The following is a 14,804-nucleotide window of genomic DNA, read 5'->3' as shown; positions in this document are numbered from 1 at the left end:
TATTTTTATTTATTTACATTAGTACGCTACAGGACATCGTCTTTCAAAACATGACCTGCGCGAAAGAGAGAAAAAATGAATGCGTCATTGTACACAGCACTTCTGAAAATGCACTTCCGAATGCGTCTCTGTCCCCAGCACATCTCAAACCAAACTGACGCCCATGCCGTCAGGCAAGTGTTATTTAAGTAAACTCCTGATGTACTTGACTCGTTTTATGAGTACAGAACCTGTTTGTACTGCTGTAGAAGTTTGGTACCATTCTGGGCATTATTAGTGGGGTAATTTACCAGATACAGCCTTGGATCCATTAGCGCCTGCACTAAACCATCCGGCTGATATCTCTAAATAAGCTCTAACTTTAATAATGTTCGACTAAGGGAATAAAGGCTTCTGGGGGGTGTTTGGCTCGAGGTCATGGTGCAAAGGACCCTAGGTTGATTTTACTCCGAACCATCCCTTTAATGTGTTGCTTGCAGATTCTTTGTAATTATTTGTGAATTTTTGAGCGAACATCATTTCAAAGTAAATCCTACACAAATTTTGCTGCATCAAAATCCTATCCTAAAATAACATGTCAAAGAAATGAAACCAAACACCTTGTAATCACTGTTTGCTTTGCTTACATGATTGAATATCATGCATCTCACAAGTTATTTTGGCAAAAACGACATGTAACCAAATTCAAGGTTATTTTGGCTAGAAGTGTGTTACTCATAGCCGGACTATATCGGGTCTAAAGTTAACCGAGACGGGGGAATGACGGCTGTAGCTCACTGGGAGATTCATGAAACATTCTGGCCGTTACTGGGGTTAAAATGCATTAGTTGTTGGTTTGAGGACGCACTCAAGCTTCACTCTTCGTGTGTTGTGCTCGCAGCCTCACTATGACGTTGGGATCCTGTTGACCGTGGCTCTGGCGGTGCTGGCCATCATCATGATCTTTGCTCTACGCTTCCGCTGCAGGTCCAACAGAACCTGGGTAAGAAAACACAACACACTTCATACCCACACGCTCTACGCTCACGTTCAGGTTTAAATGTCCATTGCAAAAAAATTATGTTTTTGTTCTGGCTTCCCGTACATAACATTCTTAATTCAGGATGAATTTACTTGAGAAGCAAAATTACATCAGATTTTTGGTCTTAGTTTTCTGAACAATTTATCAAAATTAAATTAGTTTGAAAAATTATCTTTCAGTGGGGTCAGAAATATAAACTTGTTTCCCTTTGTTTTGAGCATAAACTCATTACATTTTTATACATTTTTAATAAAACAAGTCTTAATATCATTGTGCTTCTCAAGATTTAAGAATGTTAAATATATGTTTGTACTGGAAAACAAAAATACTAAGGAAATATTTTTGCAGTGCATTATAGCCTTTCAACAAAGTAAGTTCCTCCTGCATTTAAAGTGCCCCTGTTATGCTCTTTTAAAGGCTCCTGATTTAGTTTTAAGGTTTTCTACAGGAGGTTTACATGCATCTAGGGTCAAAAAACACTTCAGCATCAGCTCTTTTCTCCCAGTGTCTGAAACAGTTCGATAAAGGATTCAGTCTCTAAACTCCGCCTTTCAGAGAACCTGCTCTTCTCTGATTGGTCAGATGGCCCAGTCTGTTGTGATTGGTCAGAAACCAAATGCTCATTAGCATATCTGAATTCTCCAGATCTTCCTCAGCACTTGATACACAGTGATAGGAACAGTGATAAAACATCGGTTTTACCGTACCAATCGGGGCAAAGGAGACGTTCGCCAGCAGCCAATAAAGACCACAGGCTGGCATTATGCAAATTTGTTACAAAATTACTAATGTTCTTGCAGAAAGCAAGACTGGAATTACTGACGACTTGTTTCAGCAGTTCAGAATCACTCCTTTCTTTTGGGAGACAATAACTCTTATTTGTTGTTTGATCTTTGAAACGTTGCAGATCTTTTACATTCACAAACTGCTATAATACACACTGCATGAAAGGGAATATCTGAAAAAGCATAATGGGTGCGCTGTAGAAGTCTCAAAAGCCCTTTTCCTCGACTCCCAGGACTCTGTGCACCAGGAGACGATGCGTGCCATCAGCCGGTTGGAGACGCGCACGTACAGCTCTCAGGGTTGCTCAGGATCCCAGCGTTCTGGCGCAGCTCCAGCGTCCAACAGCAGCTCCAGTTCCAGCCCGATCTGTGCCATCTGTCTTGAGGAATTCATGGACGGCCAGGTAAGAGGAGGCACCAAAGAAAAGCATGATATGATTTTGAATCAAGTCACCTTTATATATATACACATATAGCGCTTTATATAAAATTGATCATTTCAATGCTGATTCATTTCGGTTCAATAACTAAAGCTCATCAATTATGAAACGTTAAGTTCAGGTAAAAGCAGCTCTATAAAGGACACTTGAGTCAGGTTATTGTTGATGCAATGCAGAAGGGCTAACCGTTATTCGACTAGAAGAGGGTTGGTCGACCACGATTTTATTAGTCAGTAAAGGCCCTTGCACAGATTCGGAAATTTGCATCCGAAATTTTCACACGTTAAAAAATAAATACGACCTCACGTTATGTCAATCACGCTTGCACACTGCCTCTGAAACTTTCGTCCGTCATAAAAAAAATTCGGATCGGGTTCAATTTTCTGCGTTTTTCGCATCCGTAGCAAGCATTTTGAATGGTGTTTTGACAATTCAGAGCCACTGAATCACGAATACGGAAAAAACACATACGAAAATTTCGGACTCTGTGTGCAAGGGCCTTTAGTCGCAAAAAAAAAAAACTGTGATGGACAGATCGTTAACAGCAGGAAATCCAATTAATTTGCCTTTCATTCATCGACCTCAAATATAGCTTATCACTTGAAACATGTAAGTAGTAGCAACTTTACAAGTCCGTTCGCTCTAATGCTAACCTAGATAAATGTGCGCTACTATTAGGCGCATATCTGTGTTTGTGTGGAGAGCCGCTTACTCCATGACATACAGGCGTCGGCGCGATCACTTGCATTTAATTTAAAATACTCTGTCATTTTTGGTCATACAGATATGAGTAATGCAAAATGTAAAGGGTCTAGTTTTATTTCTGTAAACTCACAATAATAATAAAATGGTGTGCTTTTGTAAAATAATGAAAACAGTCAGGATGCACTTTCTGCTGTCTCGGTCTCTGTGAACTTGAGCGTCACGAAAATGAACCGAAAGTCAGTGTATACTTGCCTCACAGATATGAGAAATATACCTATAGAAAGCTTGAAATGTCTATTTTTAAATTAACCAATTCAAGTGAAAAACAAATATTCTCAGATGATGTCATCCGTATGAAACGTGCATATTACGCGTCCACTACTACGAGTCAGCATCGTCGACTTTCTGCAGCCGAAAACGTTACCAATAAATTATTCAAATGTTTGAACAGTCTCCTTCTGTTTTTTCACAACACACTCATAATCATTACGTTTGCCGGTGCGCTGTGGCAAGCTTTATGCGTGCGTTTAAACGTTGATTAGGCTATGTATTATAGGCAATTAAAGGCTCATTATTATGATTTATGGCTTATTAATATAAACACGCGATTAGTCGACTAATCGCTTAAATAAACGACTACTAGTCAACTAGAAAAAGCCCTACAATGCAGTTCAAAAACTCTGTCAATGTTTCAAAATTCAAAAGTAGTTTCAGCCTTAAAGCAGCTCTACAAGAGACTGTAGTGTCTGTTTAGTCAAATGTATTAATTATTACTGAATATTAAAGGAACACTCCACCGTTTTTTGAAATAGGGCTTATTCACCTTCTTTCCTACATTTAGATAGGTGGGCAAATGCATTTTTGTCTCAGTGCATGCATTGTTTTAGTTTGACAGGGTCGGCGCTAGCTTAGCTTAGCATAATGAATGGAATCCTTTGTTGCCAGCTAGCATGTCCTGAGTAAAAGTGATATAAAAAAAACAAAAAAAACACCTAATTACTAAGTACAAATAGCGATGCAGATTAACACTAGGTGATTTCCTATGCAGATATTGACTTGGGACTATATTAGGGGGAAGCACAAGCAAAGCACTGCTACTTGGGCGCAGAGATATCACGCCCAAGTAGCAGTGCTTCGCCTGTGCTTCCCCCTAATATAGTCCTTAATATATAAGTCAATATCTGCCTAGGAAATCGCCTAGTGTTAATCTGCATCGCTATTTGTACTTGTTGTGAATACGCAGGCCACAAGCGTTTTTTTTTTTTTAATATATATATCACTTTTACTCAGGACATGCTAGCTGGCAACAAAGGATTCCATTCATTATGCTAAGCTAAGCTAGCGCCGACCCTGTCAAACTAAAACAATGCATGCACTGAGACAAAAATGCATTTGCCCACCTATCTAAATGTAGGAAAGAAAGTGAATAAGCCCTATTTCAAAAAACGGTGGAGTGTTCCTTTAAGGGACAGTGGCAAGGAACCTAAACTCCATCAGGTGGCAGAAATTGAGAAAAAAACCTTGGGAGAAACTAGGCTCAGTCGGGATCCATCAAATGAATGCACGCGATGTGATTTAGGATTCAAGACTGCATCACAAGTCAGATTTGTGGATTGATATTATTCAAATATTTTGCATCCAGCTCCTTCCGGCATTAGAGGAACAACAGAAACCATCAAGCATTGGAAGGAAAAGGACCACTTTAGGATGCTATTTATGAAATGATTTGAGGCGCGCCAATGGCATGTTTAATATTTGGTTTTCTCTGTCTCTCTGGTAGGACTTGAGAATCATCTCCTGTGCTCATGAGTTTCATAAAGAGTGTGTCGACCCCTGGCTCCTACAACACCGTACCTGCCCACTGTGCATGCACAACATCATGGGTAAACAGCCTCAGGGTACATATGTATTTCTCCAATAATATTAGTATAGAGCTTGCAAGGCAGCACTGTATTGAAATTCCTGTTCTTTCTTTATCTTATACTTCCTCGTCCTGCTACTGGAGGGCCGCTGTCCTGCAGAGTTCAGCTCCAACCCTAATTAAACACACCTGAACCTGCTAATCAATGTCATACTAAGCATGCTAGAAACTTCCAGGCAGGTGTGTTGAGGCAAGTTGGAGCTAAACTCTTCAGGACCGAGTTTGGACACCCCTGGATGTGTTCGCCCAAGTCATTTAAAAATCATCCTCATGTCCAAACTTGACTTTCTTCTGTGAGCACAATAGAAGATATTTTGAAGAATGTCTCAGTCATACAGTGAATGATGAGTGTACAGTGTTGTTTGGACCCCAAACGTTCTTCAAAATGTTCTTCAAAACCTACTCATAACTTACCCCTAAAATCAAAGGGAAATAATAGGTGAATAAGAATGGTGCAGAAGCCCCTAACACTTGTGGGAAGCCTAAACTTGGCAAACTGTAAACTTGTCCCTCAAAATGAATGGTTGCATTGAAAAACAGTAGAAAAGCAATGCAGTGCTGAATGCAAAAACATGTTCTGTGTGAGTCTGTACAACGGGTCTTTGCACAACTGCACATGCAATGCACTGGACAAGCATTCATGTGTGCATTTGTGGACTTGCACAAGTGTGTTTTTGGGCTTATATGTGCTGTCAATTTTTACTGTTTGAAAACTTTATACTATTTAAGAAATATGATACATTTTGATAATCTCCCATTGACCTCAATGGAGATCAATGGAGGATTGATGCAGGATTCCATTGACACCAAATCCTAACACCATGTCCTAACTACACGCGACGCCGCAATAAAAGGTCTTTTCCATGTTAATCAGAGTGTTTGTCCTAACCAGCCGCGACGGCGACACGCAACGATTCTATTTTAGAAACGGTTTCTATTTTTCTGTGACGTCGCGCCGGAAACAACAAACACAAAGTGTGGCGATGATAATCTCAGGTACTGTTTATGTGCTTTATTTAATGTTGAAAGCGTGTAATGTGACTCTGAATATCATTTAGTGCTCCAGCTTTGTAGCTGTAAACGCAACAATGGATAATTCACCTCAGATCTTGAAATTAAACAAATGGAAACAAGAACGTTCAAACTGTGAACAAACAAGTGTATTCTTTGACAAAGATTGTTTTAGTAACTCAGTAGCTTATGTATTTTTAATAATGTTTAAATGGTGTAATATTTGTGAATTTGATTATGTAGCGACTTATCCATTATTATTCTTGCGAGTGCCGTCAAGATTACTCTCTGGTGCCACAAGACTCCGCCCACGCGCTGTTCTGATTGGCTGTGGGTTTTGATTGATTTTGACGCATCTCACAGTCGCACCGCATCTAGTGTGGGCAGACAAATTATTTGTCGCTGGAATCTTATCGCATTGCGTCTGGTTAGGACACAGTGTAAACATACCTAAACCTCAACATGATTATTTTGCTGCCTTGCAATCGCTGCAATTTGCTTTTGGAAATGCAACTGTAGTTTTAATTAATCATATTCAGGCTACGTCCACATTAATCCAGATATTTCAAAAATGGCCTGAACTCTCGCTGTCCACACTATATTCTGTCGTAATTGAAGGAATGTAATATGAAGATTGTACAATATAACCATCAGATTGTATATTAAATATGGGTACAATATGCATCACATGACTAAAAAAGTCATTGTTTTAAAGTCCCTCTGTAGTCAATCATTTTTATCCCTTAAAACTCATCTTTGATCACCAAAATGATATATTTAAACGTTTTTTTCCTTGAAAAAAATACCTTAAAATAGCTTGAATGTAACTCAACACCCTTGTCTCATTTAGTATACACGGTTCTATGAATATGCACTCACCGGGACTCACTCACTCACTCAGAGATCCGCTCGCTGACGATCACACGTTGATCTGATTGGTTACAAGGTAGTTTGTGACGTCAGAAACACCAGCGATTTCAAACCTCGTTTTTTGAGACTGCAGTTTTAAGGAGAAAATACTCAGCAATGGTGTCGACTTATGAAGTTGCACATGGTTTGTCTTAAAGCATATTAAAAACACCACATAGACATATAAACAACATTAAAAGCTTGATTTTCACCACAGGGGGACTTTAAAATACCTCAGTTTACACAGTCCTCACTATAACTCAGAAATGCCGTTTTTAAATGTATCCACTTGAGAGAGCATCTTCAAATAGCTCTGACAAAAACATTGCCTCAGTATGGACAAAAGGCCAAAATGTAAAGAAAAAGATTTTTTATATTTACCTGGATTAATAAGGACATAGCCTGGGTAGACATTTTTTATGCTTTTCCTATCAAAGTTGTTTTTGAGCACCAAATGTCTTCCATCAGGTTCAGATCTGGCATCCCGTCAGCCCCAAAGAAGTCGACTGCCGCCCCCTCCACAAGAGCACAATCAGGCCTTCCTCCTTCCCCATCACTATTCAAACCAGCGCCCTTACCCCCAACACCATGTCCCCTTTTCCCTGCGGCATCACTACCCCCGCACCCCTGGACCTTTACCCCAATTGGGTCACTATGGAAACTCTCCCCCTCTTCATCCACGCACTCTCCGTTGCTTTCCCAGCAGACCATTGGGTGCTAGCTGCGCGTACCACCTTGCCCCGGATTCCCATCATGGACGTACGCACAGAACAGGCGGGCGCGGGTGTCGGACTGGGGGGCATCACTATGCGCCCCCCAGACGGTCGTGTCACCGGTGCCCCGGAGGAGCTTTACGGAACACTGCGGGTTCTTGTGTGCATCATTTGGCATCGTCAGTAAACCACGCGAATCATCAACTGCCGCGTGGCGGAGGCTCGCACGGTCGCCAAGATGATGGAAGCTGCTCCGGAGGGAGTTACCACACGGAGTGCAGCGGTTACCTTGCTGAGGGGCCGGCCAGCGACTCCAGCTCGGGATCGTGCCATGGCTCGTCCAGCGATTCCGTATTAAACTGTACGGATATCAGCCTGCAGGGCGTCTATGGCAGCTGGTCCACTTTTCGTAGCTCGCTTAGCAGCGACTATGACCCGTTCGTCTTTTACGGACCGGGAAAAGCCCCACGCAGAGGGAGCATGGAGGCCAGGCAGAGACCTCGTTCCCTGGACTCTGTAGTGAATCCCGCCGGTGACGCCAATGCAGTTTGCTCAGAAGAGAAGCAGCAGCAACAGCAGCAAGTGGCCGTGTTCAGTCACGTTCACTATCACAGGCATAGACACCACTATTACGAGGACGGGGACCTCGGTCAAGGGCCCGGCCAAGGCTCTGACGAGGATCAGGGGGCCGTGTCCTCAGCCATGGCAGCTGGTGGCCCCTGTAATGCAACTAAAAACAAAGACTCCACTGGGTGTCAGGTACAGCACCAGTCTTGCCACTGCCCCAAAACGGACCTCAGTTCAAGGAGGGTTGAGGATAGAGCCCCGGACCCCGTTTCTTCCTCAGGCGCCTCTGTGATCCTTCCCTCCCCTCCTTTAGCCTCTCCGTCCCTGTCCTGTTGCCACAAAGGCCCAGGGTGGACCACCAGACAGAAAGCAGCCGGCTGTCCCTTGGAAGCGCCTTCGCCGGTTGTTCACTTCCATCAAAGCTTGGACCTTCAGGATGATTGTAGCATTCATATTCACTACGGACAGGGAGCTGGAAGCTACTGCTGCACACCTCCACCGGATATGGCCCCCACACTGCTGCCGGTGCCCCTGATCTTGGACTCGCCTGGCATGTCCGACTGGCCGTGCTGTAGCGGGGCACATGTGGTGTGGCAGAAGCAGGTGCAACAGGCCCATTCGGAGCCTCAGCTTTTGGGCCCCACTTCTGAAATGGACAGACCCTTGTGTAGGGCCCATCACGGCCCGGGGGACGAACTCCCTACGGATATCTGTCTGTACTGCCAAACTCTACACAATAGTCAGGGTGAGTATGTGTGACTGTAGTGCTCCACTTTATAGTCAAGTCATTTCTATAGCACTTTTATACAGATTTTCAAAGCAGCTTCACAGTTATAAACTGGAAAATAACAGAATCAGTGATGCAAATTCTGATGTAAAGCAGCTCTAAAAAGACAATCGTGTCATTATTCAACTCAAGTCAGTTTAGTATTAATTCAGTTCAGTTCAATAACTGTCTAAAGTTCATCAATTATGAAACAAGTTCACTTCAGCTATAAGCAGCTTCACAGAAGACAATAGAGTCGTTATTCAGCTCGAATAAGTTTAATGGTGAATCAATTTAGTTAAACAACAGTGGCAGTTGTAAATTTTGTTTATTCAGCTATAAGCAGCTCTACAGAAGACAATACATTTGCTATTCAGCTCAAGTCAGTTTAGTATTGATTCAGTTTAGTTGGTAATAACTGTTAAGTTAATCTATTATGAAATAATGAAACAAGCTAAATAAGGACTATTGTCTTCTCTAGAGCTGCTTATAGCTTGTTTCATAGTTTCATAATAGATCAACTTTACACAGTTATTGAACTAAACTGAATCAATACCAAACTGACTTGAGCTTAATAATGACTCTGTTGTCTTCTGTAGAGCTTGAGTCAGTTTAATATTGATTCAGTTCAGTTCAATAACAGTGTCTATTGCAAAATATGTCAATGAATCTGATTCAGCTATAAGACACTACATATAGTGTCAGTCAAATCGATAATATTACAGAATATTAACAGTGTCTTTGCTTTGTATTGAATATTTGGATATTTTTGTCTGTCTGTTCATTTGTGAAGATTATCTTACTGAACAAAACATGTTAATTTTTCACGGAGCTAATTTTTTGCAATTATTGAAAGTCAATGGAAAATTCTAATTGCCTTTTTGTTGAGGGACCTAGGGTGATGCCTAACTTACGGGTTGTCCTGCAAAAATACATAATTCCTGCAGCACTTAATTGCTGGTTATAATCTGAATGTGCACAGCTGATGTTCCGTGCATAATGACAGTTTTCATTTTGGATAAACTATTCCTTTAATTTGAGGTTATGAAATGAGTTTTTTCTCTTCTTGTTCCACAGGGTCAGAAGAAGAGTCTGGTGTTTGAGAAAGCTCTTCATCCTAAACTCCTCACGCTGCTACACAAGAGCCGAAATGGACAAAACTCTTCGGCGTTCTCTCTGTGTCTCTTTCACATGTCAAGTCTTCCAGATAATTCCAAACATCTTCTGCAATATCAAATTGCATCACTCACAATCTCCAGACCTCAGAATGTCTTTCTAGCAAAGATTTATAAAGTAAATACAGAATTCATCAGCGATGATTAGATGGGTTTTTCTATGTACTCTTCAGTAGTAACTCACTGTTACTAGCACATTTCTAATGGCCAAAACAAGTCATTGTTGGTACTGTCAAGGTACTTTACCCTATACGGCCCAAATGTGACTTTTGATAGGCAAGCAAACGGTGTTAATTCAGGAAGTTATCAAAGGATCTGTGAGATGCGCATAAGAATGATTTCTTCCTTTCCTTTGATTCAAAACAGGATTCATTTAGTACCTTCTCCAGTCTGAGGATTCCTTGGTGATCTTTGTTCAAACCCTTAAAGGTATAAACACGTCTTCCCATATTCCATTGAGAATTAGGCCTGAAGTATGTCCTCTATGCAAGAACGCAGACACTTCTAGCTACGCAAACTTGGATGTTTTACTCTAAAATGGGTCAGATTGCAATTCATACTGCAACAATTAGTGTGATCTGTCTTGTTACACAGTCAGTTTTCTCTTTCAGGTTAACTACTATCATGCCGGAATCAAGTTAAACTTAAGGCTGGGATGTACTTCACGACTTTTGCTCAGATTTCCCCCCCGATTTGCAGTCTAGATGAGTCGAAATGATAGGCACGGAGTCCGGTTTTTTAGCTTCGATCCAGGATATCAAAACATGTTTGATACTTTGAGCCGATTTAAGAACACGTGTTGTAGTGTATGACGTGTTGCTACTGAAACTGAAGCTGTCCTCTAGCTACCAGTGTTGCAATAAAATACAATACCAATACAATAGTAAAGTAACAGAACACACATAACAAATTTGCCTTAATATTTGACTCATCAGCACAGATAAACAACTGACCACGTCTACCCACCAAAGACGCTGCAACAACTACTACGGTCATCTCCTGCACATCTATGTTTGTTTCAACCATAGATATGTATACACACACACATATATATATATATATATATATATATATATATATATATACATAGATGCCTCATTAGCTGCTGTTTCTATGGGCCGCTATTCGCAAGCCATCCACCATATTGAAACGGTCAAAAACACACTCAAGAGAAAGTCATCCGTGCGTCTGCAACGGTAGTTATACGCATGTATGAATATCTATATCTGCAACAGACTTCAGCAGATGAAAGACAAGACGAAGTCTTTAGCTAAAACAATATTTAAAGTCACCATAGTTTAAAAACCTGTAATATTGAGTTAAAGGGAGACTGTCGGTAACCAAACAATTGATGGGAGTCCATCAACTGTTTGGCTACGGACGTTGGTAAAAATTTCTTGTGGGTGAGTAAATGATGACAGAATTTTCATTTTTAAATGAACTATGCCTTTAATACATATAAAAATGCAAACCAACACATTCACCCCCGTGAAAGATTAGCCCGTTTCTTGGGGAATTTAAATGTTGGTGGTTTCTACAACCAGAGGCTGCACAATGTTGTGGTATCTTGGAAAACTCATAGATTTTTACTGTGAGAGACGACAGCATAGAAAGTGTTGATCGTTCCAAGAGTTGACATGTCTGGAGCGCTCGAATGTCGCATCTACATATACACATCTATGGTTTGAACTGTCGTGCGTCTCCTTGAAACGAGGCACGTGTTTCTGTGCCAGTTCGTTGTGTTCGGAACGATTTGAAAGTCGGCAAGTAAATGATGCCTATAGACCTTATGTAGCCCCGCCCCTTTTCAGCGCTGCGCTCGTTGTCTTTTGACTTCCGGTCTGTATTTTCACAGCGTTTTGCGTGTTTATTAATGAACGGCTCATTGTAAAATCTTCCCGGTCGACTGACATTTGTTAAGACATCTGCTTTAAACATTACAGTCCTCATGATAACTTTACATTAAGTAAATCCACTTCAAAAGCTAATTACTCGTGGACAGCGATGCCATAGAGATATACAGAGCGACCGCAAAAACGGAAGTTAAAAGACAATATTCTAAAGATGGCGTCTATATAGAAGGTCTATATCTCTTCAGATTTTAAAAGTCGTGTAGTGTATTCCAGCCTTCAATCAAAATGTTGACATTTAAACTGATGATTTTTCATTCGTAAAGACCTACATTTGACAAGAAAATACAATTTCAATCTTCCTACTTTCTATTTAACAATTTCTGAGTGATTTTTTTTCAGGTGTACTAAGCATAAGCAATGAACCTGAGAGTTTGCAATGCATTAGCTGTGCATTTCCTTCAGTGTTTGCGTCCTTGCATAGAGTTTGTTTCAGGCTTTAGCGTTTGCATTCATTAGCTCACCGCACCTACTGGCTGATTATTAACTGTTTAGTTATTGCAATGCCACACGCCCCTTCCATTTCACTTCTCAAAAGCCAGACGTAGGCCTTTAACTGTGACGTTTTGGGCTGCGTTCAAACATCAGGCCTGGTTTCCCTGCACTACCTCAGATAACCAATCAGAAAAGGCCTGTTAGCGAGACGGTACTTCAAAGGTACGTGTGCGTCCGTCGACCTCTCGTTACCTCTGACGGATATTAACTCAGAGGAGCGATAGGGAGCTTCACTTCATATCATCTGTCCTTGGAAAGAAGCATTTCATTGAGGTTTCAGGGTCTCGGTTTTGTTAATTCAAAAATGGCAGCTGTTATTTACAAATGTTTGTGTCTTCATTTATTAATTTTGCTTGTCAAAACTAAATGAATTGACTGAATATATTTGGGGAAAGTTGTGAAGATTTTGTTTTGTTTTCTGTTTTGCTTCATTACTTTGGTCTGTGTTTGGGCTGAGAAGGACTACATTTCCCAGAATGCTTTGCTTTCACCTATTATGACTCATAGTCCCTTAAAGGGACGCTCGCATTTCATAGAAAGTAACCAGCATACAAGCTTACCAAAAGTGCCTCTGTATCCCATGAAATGAACACTTCATGAAGTTTACTTTACACGTTAATGTAGCCTGCTGTCATGTTCGTGGCAATACCAGCCAATGATGTATCAACACTTATCTTTAATCTGTTACCCTGAAATCTCTGTTGTCATATATTTTAAAAGCAACCCTTTAAAGGAATGGTCCGGGTTCAAAACGAAATAAATCTAGCAACAGTATCTGTGACGTGCTGGAAATATACGTCGCGAAATATCGGGTTTTGAACCTGAAACGTTCTTTTAAGTAAAGAAAAGGAAACACTGGAAATCTTGCCATGACAAACAACCTGAATGTTTTTTTATTTTCTGTCAGTAAATGGTCACTTTTGTCGAAGGTCTTGATCTTTGAACCACAAACACACCTGTGTCTCTCACATCCCTCGAGTCTTTTTAGCTTCATACGCTCACAAATGCTGCTTTTCATCTAAACGAGGCTGAATCCCAAATTAAAAATACAAATAAGACAAAATCTAGTGAATCCCAGTATATCGGGTTCACACACCAATGAGTTTCAATGACTCTTCCGGTTGTTTGTGTTGCCGATTCTTTGAGATTATTGCACTTTTAAAGAGCAATGCATTTACCTGTTAACTGTCAACCTCCTTTTTTCGCATAGATCTGAACTTTAATTATTGTAATTCATGAATCTCTTATTAAATATTATTGCAGAAAGCACTTCTTCAACCCTGAAGACTAACCAATATATCTAACCAAGTTGTGCTCCAAATTTGAAGTTGATGTCACAAAATGTAGGGATGCACCGATATGAACATTTTGGCCGATACCGATAACCGATAATTCTTCGTATTTGAAAGCTGATAACCGATATATAAATTGGCTGATAAATCTAAATCCAAGTTTTTATTTCATTTTTGAGAACCTGGTTACAAAAACAAATTAAAATCCATTAATCCATTTAATTCACCATTAAAATCCATGTCCCAAGCACACAATTATAAGGAAGTTCTGATATGACATGTATTGCACATGTTGCACAAGTGATTTCAATCATGTTTCAATTCGAAACCATCATGCATCTGAATCATCTGAAGGAAATAATCCATTATTTATCGGCTTTAATATATCGGCCAAATTTTCTTATCGGGCCGTTAACGATAACATTGTAAATGAGCATATATCGGCCGATACCGATATGGTTGCCGATATATATCATGCATCCTTAACAAAAAGGTTGTAAAAAAACATTTCCATTGTAACGCAATTTCACACGGATTTCACAGGATGAATTTTGAGTGTTAAGCTTTCGAATGATACCTAATTTTTGATGATGCTATCCTAAAGCGTCTATAGGGGACAAAGGCAATAGCAAAGCAGCGGGACACTGACAGTTAACAGGCTTCACATTTAGAGCTACTACTAAAGAAATGCTTTGTTTATTTTAACAAATAATAAATCGTTATTTTAAAACGCCCTTGTGTTAACAAGTTTTCCATGAGTCGTTGCAACCCGGTTGAGTTACACTGTACCATAATGACAGTAACTTTTTATCAACCAAAGATAAGAATTAACCAATGTTCTCATTAAGTGGCAGTGAATTTTGAAACCATGTAACATGATGAACAAACTACAGCCTCCTGATTTTCTTTTGACTCAGTATAGCAAGTAAACACAACTATTGCCACCAACTCCCCTCAGATCACGGTATATATGCATCGGTCTCACACAGATTAACATGTAAAGCTCTTGGCTTTATCTAGAAAGGATGCAAACAGCACTTTGCCTTGGAAGAAAATCTGCATGTGATTCAAAGCGAAACAATCGAAGCACTATG

At 40.4% G+C, this 14,804-nt stretch overlaps 1 protein-coding gene across 2 annotated transcripts in view; it reads left to right on the top strand.

Annotated features, from left to right (window-relative positions):
• The window catches only part of rnf43 (ring finger protein 43), a 133,116-nt gene extending 119,957 nt beyond the window's left edge, over positions 1-13,159 (top strand). The window contains exons 5-9 of one of the 2 annotated variants that reach the window (XM_084413866.1): positions 881-982; positions 2,040-2,210; positions 4,732-4,834; positions 7,261-8,817; positions 9,916-13,159. In XM_084413866.1, coding sequence (XP_084269992.1) covers positions 881-982; positions 2,040-2,210; positions 4,732-4,834; positions 7,261-8,817; positions 9,916-9,941 — 1,959 coding nt within the window. In that variant the 3' untranslated portion in view covers positions 9,942-13,159. Of the gene's footprint in view, positions 1-880; positions 983-2,039; positions 2,211-4,731; positions 4,850-7,260; positions 8,818-9,915 lie in introns of both variants that reach the window. The other variant, XM_084413865.1, reaches the window with a different exon arrangement.
• Positions 13,160-14,804: the final 1,645 nt, after the last annotated feature.

This window comes from Rutilus rutilus, assembly GCF_951802725.1.
Source record: "Rutilus rutilus genome assembly, chromosome: 7".
NCBI lineage: Eukaryota > Metazoa > Chordata > Actinopteri > Cypriniformes > Leuciscidae > Rutilus > Rutilus rutilus.
This window is presented reverse-complemented; position numbering and strand designations above follow the sequence as displayed.